The sequence below is a fragment of the Drosophila nasuta genome, chromosome 3 (genome assembly GCF_023558535.2).
Source record: "Drosophila nasuta strain 15112-1781.00 chromosome 3, ASM2355853v1, whole genome shotgun sequence".
In the NCBI taxonomy this organism is placed as follows: domain Eukaryota; kingdom Metazoa; phylum Arthropoda; class Insecta; order Diptera; family Drosophilidae; genus Drosophila; species Drosophila nasuta.
Window position 1 is genome coordinate 691446 of NC_083457.1, and position 18320 is coordinate 709765.

An 18320-nucleotide genomic window follows, 5' to 3' on the forward strand; every position below is an offset into this window, starting at 1 on the left:
TCGTAAGTATAATCATTAACTGTTTGACTATTTAAATTAATTCGATTTTAATTGAAGGTATGTGTTACAAAATCTAAATATTCATCCATACGGCAGCACCGTAACGCTCTTTGCGGCTTCTGATGCTGCAGTTATCGTGAATACAACCGACTATATAGTTGATGTATACCAGCAATGGAACTTTACTTCACATTATTGGCGTAAGTATTACACTTAATACTTAAAAGGAAAGAAGAATAACTATAACAATACTATGTGATGTATAGATCCCCCCAGGGTTTAACTTACCAGCAATTCTCAATACCCTAAGCACACGAGTTGAGGATTTGCTGGAGACTGAAAGATCAGCAGGTGACCTTGGTGGACGTTCGTTAGTGGCTCTGCTAGTGCCCAGTCCAATCTCTTATGTGGATGAGAACGACTATGATTATAGTCGCCGTTACTTGGATCGATTAGCTTACACTCTGCCCAATCTGCAATATATTTATTATGGAGGCGGTGCTTTGATAAGATTTCATGACTTTGTGAAGGATCCGAGTCGAGATTTGCTGTTGTTAAATATTGACAAGACTGCGGAGGAATCTGGAGCTCCAGTTATTAGACGAATCCGACAAGGTAAATGAATTGTAATTTGTTGTACTATTATTTATGAAAACATATCATAACGCTGATGTCGGAGTGACAAGAAGCAATGCGACAATATGTGTGACAACGAGTGAGAAATATTTTCAATGCGATCGATCAAAAGGTGTCAGAGTGAGAGCGGAGTTAAAATGATAAAAAGAGTGGCAAACAAGAGAACAGTTTTCAACCTGTGCTATCGCTTTAAATCGCTCAGAATGTAGCACGAAATATTATCGCTTTTGCCATCGCTTAGCTTTTCGTAGACATTAGATATTATGATATCAGCCTAAAGTAAACAATATATGCATGTATGTACATATATTCGTATCCTTGATCAGCAATTAGTGAATAGTGTGGAACTCGCACTGAGTGTAAATGTAAATTTAACAGCTCTGTTATACAGCATGAATGTTTCTCATGCAGCCAGACAAATACTGTAAAGTTAATGCAAATGATTTATCATTAACAGTTTGGTATCTTTTAAAGATGTTTAACAGCTTAAAATCGCATTTTTAAAATGGGTTTTCCAATTGTTTATTTTATTATTTTTTCTGGTTTGCCTTTATTTCAGTGCCACGTCGCATCTCGAATCCACGCTGTTATTCCAATGGCATCATCAGCGAATATGGCAGCAACTCCTTAGTGCAGTATGGTCGACTGGGAAGTATAAATTTTTATCGGCTGGATTCGCTTTATTTACCTCAGAGACGCAGCATGCGCTATCTGAAGATCTCCCCGATTAGCCAGGTCACTTTTACGGTTTGCACCTCCCGAACTATCGAGTTGCCCTTCCGCAATATGACAACCTCTCTGAGACAGGGCGAGAGTTGTGACTCCACTGCCTTAGGTCCATACAGTTATGATTTAACAGATGCCTGTGTTGGCTATGACTATGAACCTTGTCCTCCGCTCTTCTTCTCGGTTCAATCTCAAGGATTTGGGGATATCTCGTGCACACAGGACGCTTGCCAGACGCCCGATGAGGCCCAATATATAATAAGTATGAATAATCTTGGCTGCAATGGCGCTTCGTCGCTACAAACGTCTTTAACTTTCATTATAATGATCGCTCTTTACCCCTTTTTAAGCTACTGCACCTGAATAAGTACAAATATAAAGTTAATAACCAGTTTTCAATAAATCAAAAGTAACGAACAGTTGAAATGTGTATGAGGCGCCAAGACAAGAGAAAAAGAATAACAGCTGATTTTATGCACTTAGACAAAGGATGCCAACTCGATGGTAAAATAAGAGCGCAAAAGTCAATTTAGGGTTGCAAGCTGTGCTAGGAAATTTAGTAACGAGAAATTTAAATTCCTATAAATGCCCCAATGGACATATTTGTGGACGGCGAGCGAAATTGCCCGCATAATTGTGTAATTTCTTAGCTAAAGGAAATTTTTTGAAATGTACCTTGGGACACTAGCAGAACATTGCCCAAAATCTAAACATCGCATAAGTACCAATTGTTTGAAGTAAGTGAGCAGCACCACCTTGCGTTGAAATTATTACAAATGAACAGTAGATGTCGCTATTCGCAGTATTTGACATCTGCACCACATTGATATTCAGAAAGAGATGGCGGTGAAATAGATGGGTGGCGCCACCTATTTTACATTGCTTGTTAATTGTAATGCAGGCACGGTTGCCATTCCAAAAAAATTTTGTGTACCAAAATTTTGAAAAAATTCACCAATTTTAGCAAAAATGTACAACAATTTTTTTTGGTATTTTTTAATACCATATTTTGTTAACGTTTTTTTTAAATTATCTTTTATTATTTCATATTTCATTTTTTTAGTATAGTATTTACTATATAAAACAAAACAAAAACAGAATTTTCACTTGAATAATAATAAATCAAATTTTAAAATATCTTAGTTAATTGTTAAAAATGAACAGTCTCAATCAATCAATTCCTTGCAATACATTATGTTATTTAGTGTCTTAAATTGTAATTTATTTGGTAATTTAGTTTTCATTACCGAAACTTTCGCTCTGCAGCACCAGAGTTGTGTGGCAACGAAATCAAGTTGTTTATGAATTCTATTAAGCTCCTGAATAGCGGTTCGTCAACACCGTTTTTTTACTTTCAATGTCTGTCCAAAATTTACGAATATCTTTTTTTTCCCTGATTTAAAGAAAGTCGGAGTTGGTTCCATTGGGATATTATATCATTAGGATCACCATTGTATACAGTTTCAAACGTTTTCATTAGAAAGTAAGTTAGAAGGCAAGTTCTTCTTCACTTAGAAATTTGGCTGAATCACAAATTGTGATTCACAATATATAACTGTTTACGTAGTGATGGACCTCACATTGGCGCATACATATTTTCTCAATTAACACTGTATGCGATACTTTCCAGTGCTCGTCATGGTTAAATTTCTAACAAAATTATACAAAATTTATATCTGGTGGAACAGAGCCATACTAGACTAGGCATATTGAAAATGTACCAATATGAAAAACGTGATCCAATGTACCAACGCATAAAAATGTACCAGTTTTGGTACATTTTACCAAAAGTGGCAACCGTGAATGCAGGTATTTGAATTATTTGGCTTTAATTACTTGTGAATATGTTAAATTTTAGGTAATGGATATTTAATGTTTTTATTATTATCATATAGAAATGTGTTTATATTCTGATGATGATTACGAAGCGTGTCAACTTAATGTTTCATAATTTAAATCACTCAGCATCGAAGATAATAATTTGGTGTTGGTTGCTAGGCCAACGATTTGAACTGTGTAAGAGACTAAACCAGACGTATCTGCGATTCGCTGGGATCCCAAAATATGCCAAAAACCGCATGTTGACTTAACGTGCTGCCAACAAAAGTGTCGTGTCTTGTCTGCACTGATTTCGCAATTCATTTTTTCCGCACTTTTTTCACACTTTATGCATGAATTAATATTTAATGCAAAAGGTGCCAGAACAATAACGACAGCAAAAACAACGACGGCAACAAGCACCCAACGAAAAAGGAAAAGAAAAAATGTAACAACTCACTTTAATTTGGCAAATGTCAAAATATGTTATACTCCTTTGTGACAAGCAACGTTCTGCAGGAGTCGCAGTCGGAATTCCCCTTTCCTTCTATTGTAACATATTTTTTTAATAATCTAAAAATCTTTTGAATTTGAATTGCACTACCTCCTAACCTCCCTAAATCACAGTAAATGCCCAAAAAATTGAATGCAAAACAAAAATTCATCAATTCACATTTGCCATTTGCTGCGACAACCCTCGAAGTAGGCAACATTAATCTGGTTCTTTTGCTTTGCCATCAAACCAAGTTTAAGCACAAAAAGCTCCATTGTTACTTATGAGGAAGGGTTTGAGTGTCAGTAATATTTGCAAGCCAGAGAAGTTAAAATTCGCCTAGGATCTCACTAAAGCCATAACGTTTTCAATTGAACATTGAGTATTTCAGAAATCTTAATCTTCAAGTTACACGAAATAATATATCCCTTCTAGAGTCTACAATATTTAACAAGGGTTTTAAAAAATATATTTATTAGTTGTTACTCCAAGATAGTTAATCTTTACCCATGAATCTTTTATAGTTGATGAGATTAACGTGTTTTATTGTATGGATGGACAGAAGGAGATTCAAAATATGTAGTCGCAGGTAAATCCTTCTGCCTGTTATTCAAATTTTAATTTTAAAAAAATTATTAATTAATTAATTAATAAAAGATATTTATTGCATTTTTCTTTTACTTATCTATTTCATGTAGTATTCGCTGTAGCTAATTTTTCCTTTAAAATTTTAAAAGATTTAAATATAGTGTGATAATGGTAGGTCAACTATTATATGTTGAGGCTGAATTAAGCCGGAGGCTGAATTAAGCCGACCAGATTGAAGGAAAGCACATTCGAAATTTATTGTCAATACTTGAAAAATGAATAAAAGTATACAAAAATATAACCTTGTCATTGTCTGTGCATTTCATAATACTATTTTCAAAGTTTTCTGTTAGGTGCTATTGAACAAGATCTATAAGTTGACTTGCATTAATGCCATGCATATCCTGCACATCCATCTAGATTAAAAATGAACATATTAATAATATTTATTCTTAATACTAAACAACACTTATTATACAATCAAAAGCAAAACACGATGAAATTTCTACTCCTCGAGTAGTTAATATAGGACATTCATAGGGTAGTAAAGTTTGAGGTAGAGTGGCAGATTTGTTCACCACACACCACACACAGGGTATCTAAATTGTGCATGAGCATAAACTCGAATTAACATTTATCTCTTTTCATCGCCAAGTTGTGCGTTGAATGCATTCAGCACCCCAAACAAGACGCATTGCCCTCGGGTGTTGCACATGCCAAGCGCAGCATTGGCCCCTATTGAGCGAACAAAGGGCAGAACCAGAACGACGACCAGGAGCAGGAGCACATGCAACAGATAGAAGAACACGAAAACAAATAGAAAATATAAACATGAAGCAGCAAATGAAAATGTCATGCAACCAATTGGCAACACCACTGACCCCTGTCCACAGCACACAGCACACAGCACACAGGACAAATGGCAATCCTTGAGTGCAGGCTCGTGTCTGCGCTCCTTTTCAGCATTGGTGGTTGCATTCTCCGAGGCAATGACGGAGGGAAGTCAAGGAAAACAAACCGGTTGGTCACTGCAACTGAGGGACAGAGGGGCAAAGGCAGAGTTTATGATCCGTTGTGGGCACGCGCGTAGAGCCGGTTCCCAAATGACCTCAGGTCAGCTTTAATGTTGCGGAAAATTGAACAAGACTCATTTACAAATTGATCAGCATAATACTCGTAATCACACGTATACACACAGGCATTGAAGTGGTCAACCCAACACGCGGTTGGTGGTCAGCGACTCTGAAGGCAATTTGCTGCTGTGTGTTATGTATTATGACACATGTTTAGCGACTGGATAAGTGGACAATGGACAATTGAAGAGCAAAACTGGTTTTCGCGTGCATTAATCTTCTGAAGAGTTTATGCATCACTTCCACCCCTGGAAAGTCAACTAAACGAACTGCTGGCAAAAAGTTGAAGTATCATTGCACAACTCAGTGGCAAAACCTGGTCAAAAAATGAAAAACTTTTCACAAGAAAAAAACACAAATAAAAATTCGCAAATGATGGTAAAAGTAGAAGCGTGGTAGAAAGGGAGCGAAAAGGGGTGAAAGATACCGAGTGAAAATCTCTGAATAATATTTAATTTAACAAATATGAAATAAAATTTAAAAGCTTTTCTGCCCGGCCTTTGTTTTAGTATCCGTCACTAACAAAGTAAAGGGCTATGATGAGTTGGTGGTAATCAAATTTCTATGCAATTATCGTACTATTGATAAACAATTTTGAAATCCAAAATGGAAAATAAATGTTACTATATTAATTTTAGTTTTTAATTTTTTTTATTAAAAATGTAAAGAAAATTTAACTTTTAAATTATACTTATATTCCATATATATACATACAAATATATTTACTTATATATATATTATACATACATATACATACATTACAAACTTATATATTTTTATAAGTTATAACTTTAATTTGAAAAATATATACAAATTTGAGCAACGATGTCGATATTTGCAACGTCGTCGAATCGCTTTGAAATTATGTGTATACATTCCTAAAATCCTTCGCGGAGTGAGTTGAATTTGTTAAACAAATAAACTGACAAGTATCTTTAAGTCGAGCACGCATGACTTTCGCTCTAATTTTTTTGTATTTCTGTTTGTGTGTGTTTTAGTTAGTTCTTATTGCTTTCTGTTTGAGCGCACATTTTATATGGCGAGCTTTCGTTTCAGTTTGGACTTATTTATTTTCATTTTATCCTTTTTCATGCTTGTTGCTAATTAAGAACACCTAAACTTTAATATTTTTAGTTTTCAGTTTAGTTTGCAGTTGTTGTGGGAATGCGTTTCTGGCGATCAAAGAAGCTTGTAATAATGCCTACACTCAGAGAAAACTGTTACAAAATATTAAATGAGTGAAATTTAATAGCGATTACAAACCAAAAAATTAAGTTAACACAACTTCAATACATGATCAGATATTAATAAATTCTAAGTTTTCATAAAAAACTATTAGTATTTACAAAATATTGGATCTTTGATTTAAAGTTTCAAATTTAATATATATATGGTGCTCTTTTATTATGTGCATTAGAATGAGGTGTATTTTATACTTACACTAAAGACTAAGTATTGTTATTAATCACTTTTCCGAAATATGTTTTCTTAATTAATCATCTATTCAAAAGTCGTCTATCTGGAGTTTCTCATGATTTTATCATAGTAACCGCTCTATATACAGTAAGTTAAGTTTTGGGATACTTTAAATAAATAATAAAACCGTACACTTTAAAATGTGAATATAATTTAATAAGCCTTGTTGAAATGTCTGATTCGCATCTGTCTTACATGGGTTATTTTTCCAAGTAAGTTTTCCGGCTTCAGTTAATCAGTTGCAAAGTTGTGAGGCAAAATTACAAGCACTTACTTAAGCGACTACATCCCCAGCTGCCGCGTTCACAACATGTTGCAAGCGAAGCGTGTGCAAGATGTGTCTGACTGACGCGTTAACAACTCTCTTCCACATACTCTCAGTATGCTGTGGCTCCGTCTGGAGCTAACACAATGCCTCTTTTTTATTTTGTTGGCCCAACAGATTTCAGACAAGTCTTCTCCATCTCTGAAACGGACGTAAAAGGCGAAGCGCCAAAAAGTATGCAATGGTTTTTTAATCGAGCGCAACATTTATTGCCACATTACGTATACGTAACATGGTAATACAAACTTGACTTGGATGCGAAAAAGTTTACCGTTAGCGAGCCGTGTGTTTGCTTTTTGTTTCCTTTTCAATTTTCTCGTTCCTTCTGGCTTGTTTTTACACAATATTTGGCTCGAAGTTATTTTACTTGCGATTAACTTATTTCCCTTCAGTAATTTTAAGCTTTTCAGATGATGTGCATTCCCATTTATGTAAATATACTTTTTTCAGCGCAAATTTCCGATTGCTTTCGGATCTTATCATCTTACGTTATGTGATGCTATTCTAAATCGATTACCACTTTACTTTACCTTAAACATTTAACGGTTCAAACCGAAAGTAACATATTCATTTTCGAAATAGTTCAATACACTGCGTTGCTCCTCATCTTAAAGTAGTTTGTTTCACTTTTAGATTTATTTATAAATTCATATATCGCATTACCCGGCTGTCCATTTGATTGTCAGCTTGAGACATAGAAACTTAATCAAGTCTTTTGGGCAACCGCAGCCCAACTCAACTCTCAACTCTCTCAAGTTGACTCGACAAGCAGCTCTGACAAATGTCGCCTAGAGATACAAGAGTCAAGTTCCTATATGCAGTTGACTACATCTTGCAAGTCGCACAAAAGGAACAACCACAAAACAGTTGCTGCATGCCTCGGCCCCTGCTCAACCTGTGGCAAGTTATTCGTGGCATGCACTCAAAAGTCGTCTTTAAGAAAATATTATTGCTGACAGTGCGTTGCTAGTTGAGAGTAGATGAAAGATTCTGAGCTTAAGTCGTATATCAGTAGCCTGACAGGCTGGCAGGACACACAAGGATATACTACGTATATATGCATAGGCTGGGGGCTGCACCGCAAATCAAACTCGTCGCAAAAGTTTTTGGGTCCAAGCGTTGGCAACATGTGATAAGTTTATTGTGTTGCCGCATGACGTACACATAGTTAGGGGACCCAGGACACTGTGTGTATGTTAAAAAAGGACTCGCAAGTATCGCATTTCATAACAAAAAGCATATTTCTGTTTCTTTTTCTTGTTCTATAAATTAAGTTGTGCTGCCCACAAATATTAATTGCCTAATTAGCATATGCGACTGACATGACCAGCACACAAGGATACAGAACTTGAGACCCTTTTGCAAAAATAATAACAACGATACAATAGAAAGTTGACAATATGCTGGGGACACACTTCGAGTTATGCCTTTAGGTCTTGTGCCCAGCCTACATGTTGCCCAAGGACACGTGACTTTATTTGGCTTGTGAAAACACCTAGAAAATAGCATAAATCTGGATTTCCGTATCATTCACAGTTAAGGTTAACGAATGCGTACGCTCTTTGACAGGTTTAACGTCTCGAAATATCCTTGCCTAAGATACATGCTTGTCATGAATGACATGAGCAACGGTTGCCCGCCCAGACCTTTTTTTTGTGACAGGAATTCAGTTCAACGTGCTTTGAGTTTCGTTATTATCTAACTGCTTGGCTGGCATATCCTTTGCGTCCCGTTTTCCCGTTTTGTTCTAATTAAAAAATACACACACTGCAAGACGGTGAAATTCGCTGTCGTAATTGAGGGTTGTTATTCATGTTGTGCTTCTAATTGTTTGTTCTTGTTGTTGCCTTTGTTCTTTATGTGGTGCTTTTTTTTTGCGTTTTGCATTATTCTTACGAGTTTGTATTTTTACTCACAATGCAGCAAATGTAGGTTATCGATTTTTATTTCGGTTATTTTAAAGTTATGCTTAATAGGCGAGCATGTCGGACTGCGAATTTAATTGGCGACTGAGTCAAATCAATTGCTGAAAGACCCAAGATATAACCTCCATTATCACCTCATCATTGGGCTATTAATATTTCATTTTGCTGAATTTCCAGCCAAAACTCATGTGGCAAAAAGTTTGGCGACTTGCCCCAATCCAATTCGTGAAACTTTTTGTAAACACTTGTGTTGCATGGCTCGTGTGAGACAGCTGGCTTGGATTAAGGATATATTTCATGGCTAGGAGTGCACTTATAACAATTTCATTAACTGCAAACGAAGCACAAGTGCTGCAAGATGAGGCACGCGCTTTAATTGCATACTAACTCGAATGGAGTGGCGGTTGCTTGGACCCAAGGAAACCGAACCGCAAGATAACAATCCATTAACTTTTTGCCACTCAACTTGGACGAAACTACGAGGCATGCCCCGCAACTCGTGCCCCAACTCGAGGCACCTAAGGCGGTTGCTTTGCATATTAAATGGGGAATCTTTTTTTGTGTTGTTTTTTGTTTTGTTGGTCCTATTTGGTGCAGCTGCTGTGGCTCTTCATCAACCGTCAACGGCAGAAGCAAGGAACAACAACACTTGGAGCTGTGCAAATTATAAAGGAAAAGCAAGGATACGAGCTCACATTCCCACTCATATTCAGTTTTTGTTTGTTTTCTTTCACTTTTTTACCACTCGAAGCAAAGCAAGTTTTTCCACTTTTTGAGTTTTTAAATGCAATTTTTATTTTTCTTCTTTGTGTTATTATTTGTTGGTTTTCTCCCGGCTACGTAAACGAGCAGAATGGGCAGCTTTAAATTTAAGATGAGGGAATTGAATTATGTTAAAAATTATGTGATAGTGTGAATTATAAATATGCTATACCAACTGAAATAAAAATATATTTCATTTAAACTTTATTAATTTGGATTTTATTCCTTTTTTGATGATACTCTAATACTCTGTTTTTTTTTAAACTTTTAAATTTCACTCTTTTACCAGCTCTTTCGTAACCGTATATTACCAGCTGATGGGTTCAGCAAAACAAATACCCTTAGAGATGATAGAGGAAGATTATAACCCTTTCGAGAATATTTACAATAAATGGAAAAACATCTGTTCACTGAATTACCCGAAAAAGTGAAAAGAATGAATTCAAAGGATCGTTGAATATTTAAGAACATGCAACCTAATGCGTAACGGATGATGCATAAAATCTACGCGATCGTCAAATATATGCAAATGCCCCCGCTCTCTGGGTAATATAACCCCTAGCTCAGCTCTGACAGGATGCTGTGTGCGTGCTTCGAAATAGAAATTGAATTGAAGGATGCTAGCAAGGAGAAGGACACAGAGCCTTGAAAAGGGTCGTCGTTAGTTTCCAATGTTCGATAAAGCGATAAGGTTGTAATAAAACTTTTGCCATGGGCACACACACACACACACACACACACATGTGCTTGACCACAGGAGATTAGTACGTGTGTGAAATATGGGTCCAAGAATAAGAGCAAAAAACAAGAACCCGAAACACTTTTCATTTGGGCGTGATTAATGAAGTGTTGACCAAATCAAAATTAATGCCAAACTTTGTGCCACTACGATAAGAAAACTGACCAAAGTCAAAACCCTGAGATGCTCACCATGTGGAGGACAAGAGCTGGGGGGAGGCACAACATGTGTTAAGTGGCATGTGGTCAAAATGGGATTTGGTCTCGAATTCGGACTCTTGCCTTGGTCAAAAATAGTTTCAATTTACGCCTTATGAGCAAACATTCATCAAATATGTTTTGTTGGGATGGCAGCAAAAATTGTGAAATGTCAAAAATACTCACACCCATCCACTCACACACACCTACACATGAACATATTCAGAATTTGTTGTGCAGCTGTTAGTGCAACCCTTTTTCAGGACGAAATGGGTTAACTGTCCTCCGGTTGAGAGAACTAGAGATGGAGCTGAGTTGACTGTCCGGTTTTGGAATAATTAATCACAGGTTCACATGCGATTTGTAAAGTTAATTGCCGTGGCGAAAGCGCACGTCGAGAAGCGAGAAGGGTCCAATATCTTTCTAGAGTCCAGCTGAGTGAAGGGTTAGTGCGAGGTGTAAAGGGTTTGAGGGTTCTCCGCTTAAGTGCTTTGCATGTCTTCAATTACTGACAGTTTAGCACATATTCCATATCGCCTGACCAGGTCGACTCTGTTCTGCTTACACATTTAATATTTATGCCCCAAAGTATCTCTTTACCCCAACTTTGTATCGCCATAGCTATCTGCAGCATCACTTCTCTTCACTGCAATGTTTGCTGACACTTTTCCCAGTCAGTTTGCCAGTTCCAACGAGTCGTAGAGTAGTGTGTTTCATACTGCAAAAATGCCATGAAAAATTCATACCAAGCACCGCAGCAAGGTGCTTAGCTAACAGGATAAACACAGACAGCTCTTGGGATGTGCAATAATCGGACTAAGGTCTTCTAGCTTTCATGTGCACAATTTTTGTAAAGAAGCTTTAAAGAGAAGTGCTGACAAAAATGTATTAAAGAATGCAATCTGTATTTATTATAGAGATGCATAAGAAAGTTTAAGGAATGTTATTGTAGTAAATATAATGTTATAATTTATTATTTATTTTTCATAATTATATATTAAATATTAGAAATAATATTAAGATATACTTCAGTAAGTAATAATTTAAATGCTTTTTAATTTGCATTCTTTAAATATAAATCAAATTTCAATTTCGTAATTCTTAGCCATGAAGTTTAAAGTGGCCCACAAAACAAACGGACAAAGTTGAAAAGTCATTTATTGATTTTATTACTTTGCAAAACTTTGTCAACTATTCTAAACGAAAAAGGGATTTTGCGAGAGTGAGTGAAAGGGAGAAAAGGAAACCGGAAAACAACAGAAACAATGGCATGACATTCACGACATGTGTGGGAATTAGTTTTCACTTTTAATTTGATTTGAAAAATAGTTTAGCCTGGAGACACAGCCGAGTTGCAAGTTTGTTGGAAGCAGATAAAAGTGTCAAAAAGGTCTAGGGATTCTCTTGAGTCATCATAAATTTGGTTTGGATGATAGACAAATAATATAATATAGTAAAATTCTCATAAATGCTGCTCATATATTACTTTGATCGTAAAACCAATGAGTATACTTTTGTTTAATTTCGAACAATTACTAACGATAAAAATGTAATTAGAATAATAATGAAATTTTCGCTCATTAAACTTGAACTTTTATGGGAATTTTTGTGGAGCACGCGAACTGGACCCATGCAGGCATAAATAATAAAAATGTATAAAAACAAAAAAAATTTCACACGAATATTCATAAATTAATCAAAAAAGAATATTGTTTACCAAATTGGGGAGGCCAGAGGTCAGGCGTTAACATCGCCCACACGCGACAATTGACCCTTTTGTTAATTAAATTTCAAACAACATAACGTGTATGCCTTTCACTCTTTGTGTGTGTGTCGTAATATGTAAACAAGAATGAAACTGTTTGCCCAGCTAATAGGGAAAGTATAGATACATTAGTTTAGATAGTGTCAAGGTACATTTTGGACTTGAAACACATCCAAAAATTGCCTATAAATTTTGTGCACTATTTTTGGGTAGAAAAAAGAAAGGGTTGTTGATGTTGACAGGCGACGCAGCAGACGCATTTCTCCCCCTATTTGCTACCCCTCTAAAAAAATAGATAGACTGCCTGCATATGATGTTTATCCAGTGGGGTCGATTAGCCCACATAAATTATTAACGCGCATTCTCGATGTGCATGTAGTTTATTAGCACTTGAGACTTCTGGGCCTCTCTGTGCGTGCTCTGTGTCCTTGTGCCGGTGTCCTTTCGATGTCCTTTGCATGTCTCGCCTCTGGCCCATTGGAAAATTACTCACTCTCCGTCCTCTACCTCACTCTCTGCTATATATGTATATTAGCTGTGTTCTTGTCTGTTCCTATAATTTACATACGACACGCATTCTCGCACTTTCGTCATTTGTATAACCCAAAACTGAATATCGCTTTCAAATGGAGTCCCCAACTCTCTGAATGAGTTTATGAAATATGCGTGTGTCAAAATGATCAATTAGCGAGCTGTATTAGCTAATACAACTAATGGCTTGTTAGTCTTAAATAACGATTATATTCTATTTAAATTTTTTGTAGCTTTTCTAGAAAGTGTAATGAAAATATTTTCTGATATTGCCAAATTTAATTTGCATAGATAAAAACATTCAGAGACTGTATTTACCCATGAGTTGAAGTCAATAAAAGTGATATAATATTATCAGATAATTTCTTTTGGCCATAATGGTATCAACGCTTTTGCTCGGGTCGCTTTAATGTGGAGATTGTGGGTGGCATAGCAACTGCTCGAGGGGAGGCTCAACTCAAATCAAATCAACGACCAAAGGAACGGAAAATAAAACGCAAACGATGGCGGCCCACATTAACGAGGAAGGACATTGACCAAGTAACAGCAAAAAAAAAGTTGATGAGATGGAACTGAAGCTGCAGTGGCACATTTTAAAGGAAGCTGGACAACGCTGAGCGTGGGCTGCTGCAAGGCTGCTGCTGCTTGTCAATAATTCAAGTTATCACCGGCGGATATTAGAATGGAAAACCCAAAGGACAACACATCCGGCGCCTCAAGCGCGCATCAATAAAAACACATTTGAATTACCTTCCTTCTGCTCTGGGCTCTGTCGAGTTGCCCTCTGACAATCTATTGAGAAGGTGTTCATGTTTATCATGGTATACTTTGATGGGGGTGTCCACTTTGGCAGCATCTCAAGCAACACTTTTCAAGTGAAAACCTCGCGCACTTCAAGTCGAAACTTTTGCAGCGGTCCTGTATCCTAAAATGTTGTACGAATATCCCAGATCCTTGAGGGTTGTCTACGCTTTGAACTTTCCATTTGACTTTCGAGTGTAGTGAGTCGCATCTTGCAGTTTGTCAACCCTCCAACCATGGCCATCGCCTTAGAGTCGCTTTTTATTCAAATTATAAAACCGTAAAAAAGCAAAACAAACTTACCCAAACCAACAACCCTCGAAGTGGTTGACATTGAACTAAACCAAACCAACAAAAACACAAATGGACTGAGGAAGTGCAAACCGTTCAAGTATTTATTTTTGTTCAGTTCGAACTGTATTTGAGTTATTTTTTCAGTTTTTTTTTATCTGTGTGCAGCATCCTTTAAAAATTTACGCAGTTTGTCAAAACATTCGTCTACAATATGCTTTAATTTTAATTGTTATAAATAAACTTTGACTCTATAGTTGATCATAATATTAGCTGACGAAAAAACGAACTTTATTTGTGATCCATTCTTTTCTTTTAAGATCTCAAAACAAATTGAGACTACTTTATCAGCAGTGATTAAAGCTTTTGTAGTAAAAACACTCATTAAATAAAAATGGCACTGAGACAGGACGAAGTACACATTAAAATATGCTAAAAGTTGCTTAATGGACTCTGGCTTACAAATTGCAATTGCTGCAATAATAAGAGCACGAGCACATAACATATAAATAAGTTGCCGACATGCCTCGCAAATTTTCCAATAAATGACTAGCTGAATATTGAGGCCGTTCATTTTTATAACAAGCCTATAACTTTCTGAAAAATCAAATAAAGCGAAACGGTAAAATACAAGGCATACAATATAAAATATTAATGTCAGAATGGCGTCAAGTAAAAATTATGAATTTGGGATTTCCAACAAAAAATATGATTGGAGCTTAAATATATTAAAATTTTGAAAAGTTGTGTTAGTTTTAAGGCGCTGCTTGTATCTAATGAATGGTTCAAAGAGTACAGAACAAAATATTGAACTGTCTCTGAAGCGTTTTCCAGTTCGCTTTGGTGTTGAAGTTGTCATTGTTGGAAGTCGCATCCGTTTTGTTCAAGTAATTTTTCAGACAGCAATTTCCACGCCATTTTTATTCACGTATCATAAATTTTATGTCAAGTATTTATAAATCAAATATAGCACAGACAACTCGCCTTTACTCCCCCTGCATATTGACGAAGTTTTCTGGCAACAACATTTACATATATCATACTTGCTTCAATGGAGTCTTGTTTACTTTGGCTTCCGCCTTACAAGTATTCTCCATTAATATTGAATATTTTGCAGTTTGTGCGTAAAGTGCCAAATAAATTGAAAATTAAGAATTATTACTGAAAGCTACAACACCAAAATGCTTTATTAGAAAGGAAGCATGAAGCCAAAATACTTGAGTCACTTTTTAGAAATTATCTGTCCGTTCAACTGCTCTCAGGACAGAATCAATTTCCATTTAATTAAGATCGGAATATTGGATATTTAGTAATTATTTTAATAAAAACATACTACAAATAGTCTTTCAGTATTAACCCACTAATGAATCTATCGATATTCGTAAAGAATAAGTTGAACAATCATTAGGAATCGAAAGTGTGTTCCCCTCTTAAAGACATTAGTTTCGTGTAAAATTTCCTTTACACAATGTGAACTCACAAGGTTAATACTAAGATGAACCTTTAAAGCGAACTGAACTGTTCTATTTACAACTGTAAAAATATCGAGTCTATATTCTAATTACATTTTGGAATTCTGCTATAAAAAATTGTCGATGCTCATGTGGAGTGACAGTCGTCGACTTCACCTTGAGATATTATCATTGATTACCTAATGGCACGATTGACTGTAAGTTAGTTGGTAACTCTTCTTCATTGTCTCGCTGCTTTAATTATCATTATCTTTTACAGCTGATTGTCTTTTCGCTTGTTTTCTTCTTGAGCAGTTCTTCTGCCTTAATTACAGAGGCTATGATTGGATCCATATTTATACTTAATACGATTCTTGGAACAACATTTTTGGATATGGCCTTGGGCGGTCCCATTAGTCGGGCGTCTTCTATGGCATCCGTAGCGGTTCCTATTTCATCAGGTTCGTCTTTCTGGCCATCACATAAAGTTGCACCTCAGCACCTCAGAAGAAGACGACAAACTTTACAAGATAGACTCAACGATTTGCACTTATATGATTATGTAACTTCCCCATCGGCTGAAAAGGATGAATCGCCATTGGGTTTGGAGATCGATATTTTCAACAATTTTCAAAATATTGCTCATGATATGGCTAGTGAAGTTAGTATGCACTTGGGTCTTCCACCACACACTCTTGAAGCGTACTATCTTGGGGAGAAGGATGCTCCCAATTTTGAAGATGTTGTAGACACTGTCGCTAAACGCTTTCATGCTCCAAAGTTTGTGTTGGCTGGATTGCATTCACTATTTAAAACAGCCGAAAAGTATGAGGATGATTATGAGTATGATAATGATAATGATAATGGTCAACAAGATCAATAATTGCACATGTATCCCAAAGCAATTATTTTGATTAATTCAATATAATTTTATCTCTTAATTAAGAGTTGATTATTAGAATGCTGAAAGATGAGGATGTATCATTTTATTATCTGGAAAGAGATGGCTAATCTGTTAATATATAGATCTTGTTACACATTAATTTGTTATATCACTTTAAGGGATGCTTTCAAAATAAATATTTAAAAACATATTTTCTACTATTTCTTTGAATTTTATTCTACAACTTTTATTTAGAAGAAAATACAGTTTTAAGTTGTAAAACATAAGTAGCAAAGTTCAATTATCGGTTTATTGTTGCCTAAACCTAATTAAATTATGTTATGTGTTCGCTGTCATAGAATAGTAACTACAATGAGCATAGTAACTTGTAACATACTAGAATCAAAACACTACAGATAACACTACAGATTTAAAAAGCTGTATGAATGATACAATTTATTAAAAGTCGTATTGCAAATTTTAATATGTGTAAGTCTGAACTTTGGTGAACTTTATTTAATACCCACTGTAAATTTTACATTTACATAAATACTATTTAACTTTGAATGCTTAGCCTTATAAGCAGCCGCTTGTTATATAGAGCGTCAGTTTTCCTAAAAGCCTCGAAGTAATATCACGAGCTTTTGGAATGTCCCGATGTCTAGTGAGTTACACTATTTCTATATAAAGCTTTTTCAACTTATTTTTTCCATTATTAGGTATTATTCCTGGCAATAGCCTTGGCTTGTAGTTCATCGAATGCAGGCTTAAGAGATTGGCTCGATCGAGCAGATGCTATAGCGTTAGCGTTTGAAGATTTTACTCTCTTCCCATCAAAGATGATATTTTCCATTCTGGGTACAAAAAAATCTCCAGTAGCGCCAATGAAGCGGATAATTGCCGAATCATCAGATAACAGTGATCTAATAACAGTTATCAAAAGTCCCGAAGGAGGTCCTCCGGAATATAATGGTGTAAAGATCTCGCCGGGTGGAACGCTTGGCAAAATATCAAGTGGAATTGGCAACAGAGTAAGTGCAGTGGCCGATAAAATAACAGATAGAATCGGCGACAGAGTTGGAGCAGTTGCCGATAAAATATCCGATAAAGTGAGCGAAAGCATTGGTGGTGTCAGCGATAGACTCGCAGGTGGTTTGGTTGGTGGATTGAGCGATTTGACTAGCCCACTGACAAATCGTTTGACTGGAGGATTCTTTGGAGGCGGTAATTCAAATAAACCTTCTGATGATGGCAATGAATCAATCATGGGCCGAGTGAGTAGCAAAGTCACTGGCATCTTCCGTAACGATAAGCCTAAAGAAAATGAACAGCCACAGTCTCCACAAACAAATGATAAAGAAACTGATCTAGACATTGGATTGACGGATACGGTGGAACTGGAAAGTCAAGGCAATCAAAATGCAGCAAATGGTGGTCAACAAAATAAAGGCAATAATAAGCCTGGAGGTATATTTGACAGTGTTGTTAATCCATTTAGAGGTTTATTTGGTTAAGTGTGTAATGTAGAGCCTTGCTGAGATAATAAATAATTAAACATAATAATGTTTATTAAAATAAAGTGAAATATTTCTATTAAGCTATATTTGAAGTTGGTTGAAGAGGAAATTCACCGATCTCCAGAATTTACTCCAAAACTTAATTTCGAATTATCGACAGAGAACCCTTATGGATAAATTAACTTTGATTAGTGGCAGCATATATTTCAAGTACAATAATAAATAAATTTATGTAAGTTTTCCATTCTCAAACATGGATTTCT

At 35.9% G+C, this 18320-nt stretch overlaps 2 protein-coding genes across 2 annotated transcripts; both read left to right on the top strand.

Annotated features, from left to right (window-relative positions):
* The first annotated feature begins 15803 nt into the window (after window positions 1-15803).
* Window positions 15804-16761, top strand: LOC132791015 (uncharacterized). The gene is made up of 2 exons (XM_060799789.1): window positions 15804-15875; window positions 15938-16761. Exons 1-2 carry the CDS (start codon window positions 15861-15863, stop codon window positions 16538-16540), a joined length of 618 nt encoding a protein of 205 aa, XP_060655772.1. The 5' UTR covers window positions 15804-15860; the 3' UTR covers window positions 16541-16761.
* Window positions 16762-17143: 382 nt separating this feature from the next.
* Window positions 17144-18111, top strand: LOC132790893 (uncharacterized). Its single transcript, XM_060799642.1, has 2 exons — window positions 17144-17204; window positions 17260-18111. Exons 1-2 carry the CDS (start codon window positions 17190-17192, stop codon window positions 18052-18054), a joined length of 810 nt encoding a protein of 269 aa, XP_060655625.1. The 5' UTR covers window positions 17144-17189; the 3' UTR covers window positions 18055-18111.
* Window positions 18112-18320: the final 209 nt, after the last annotated feature.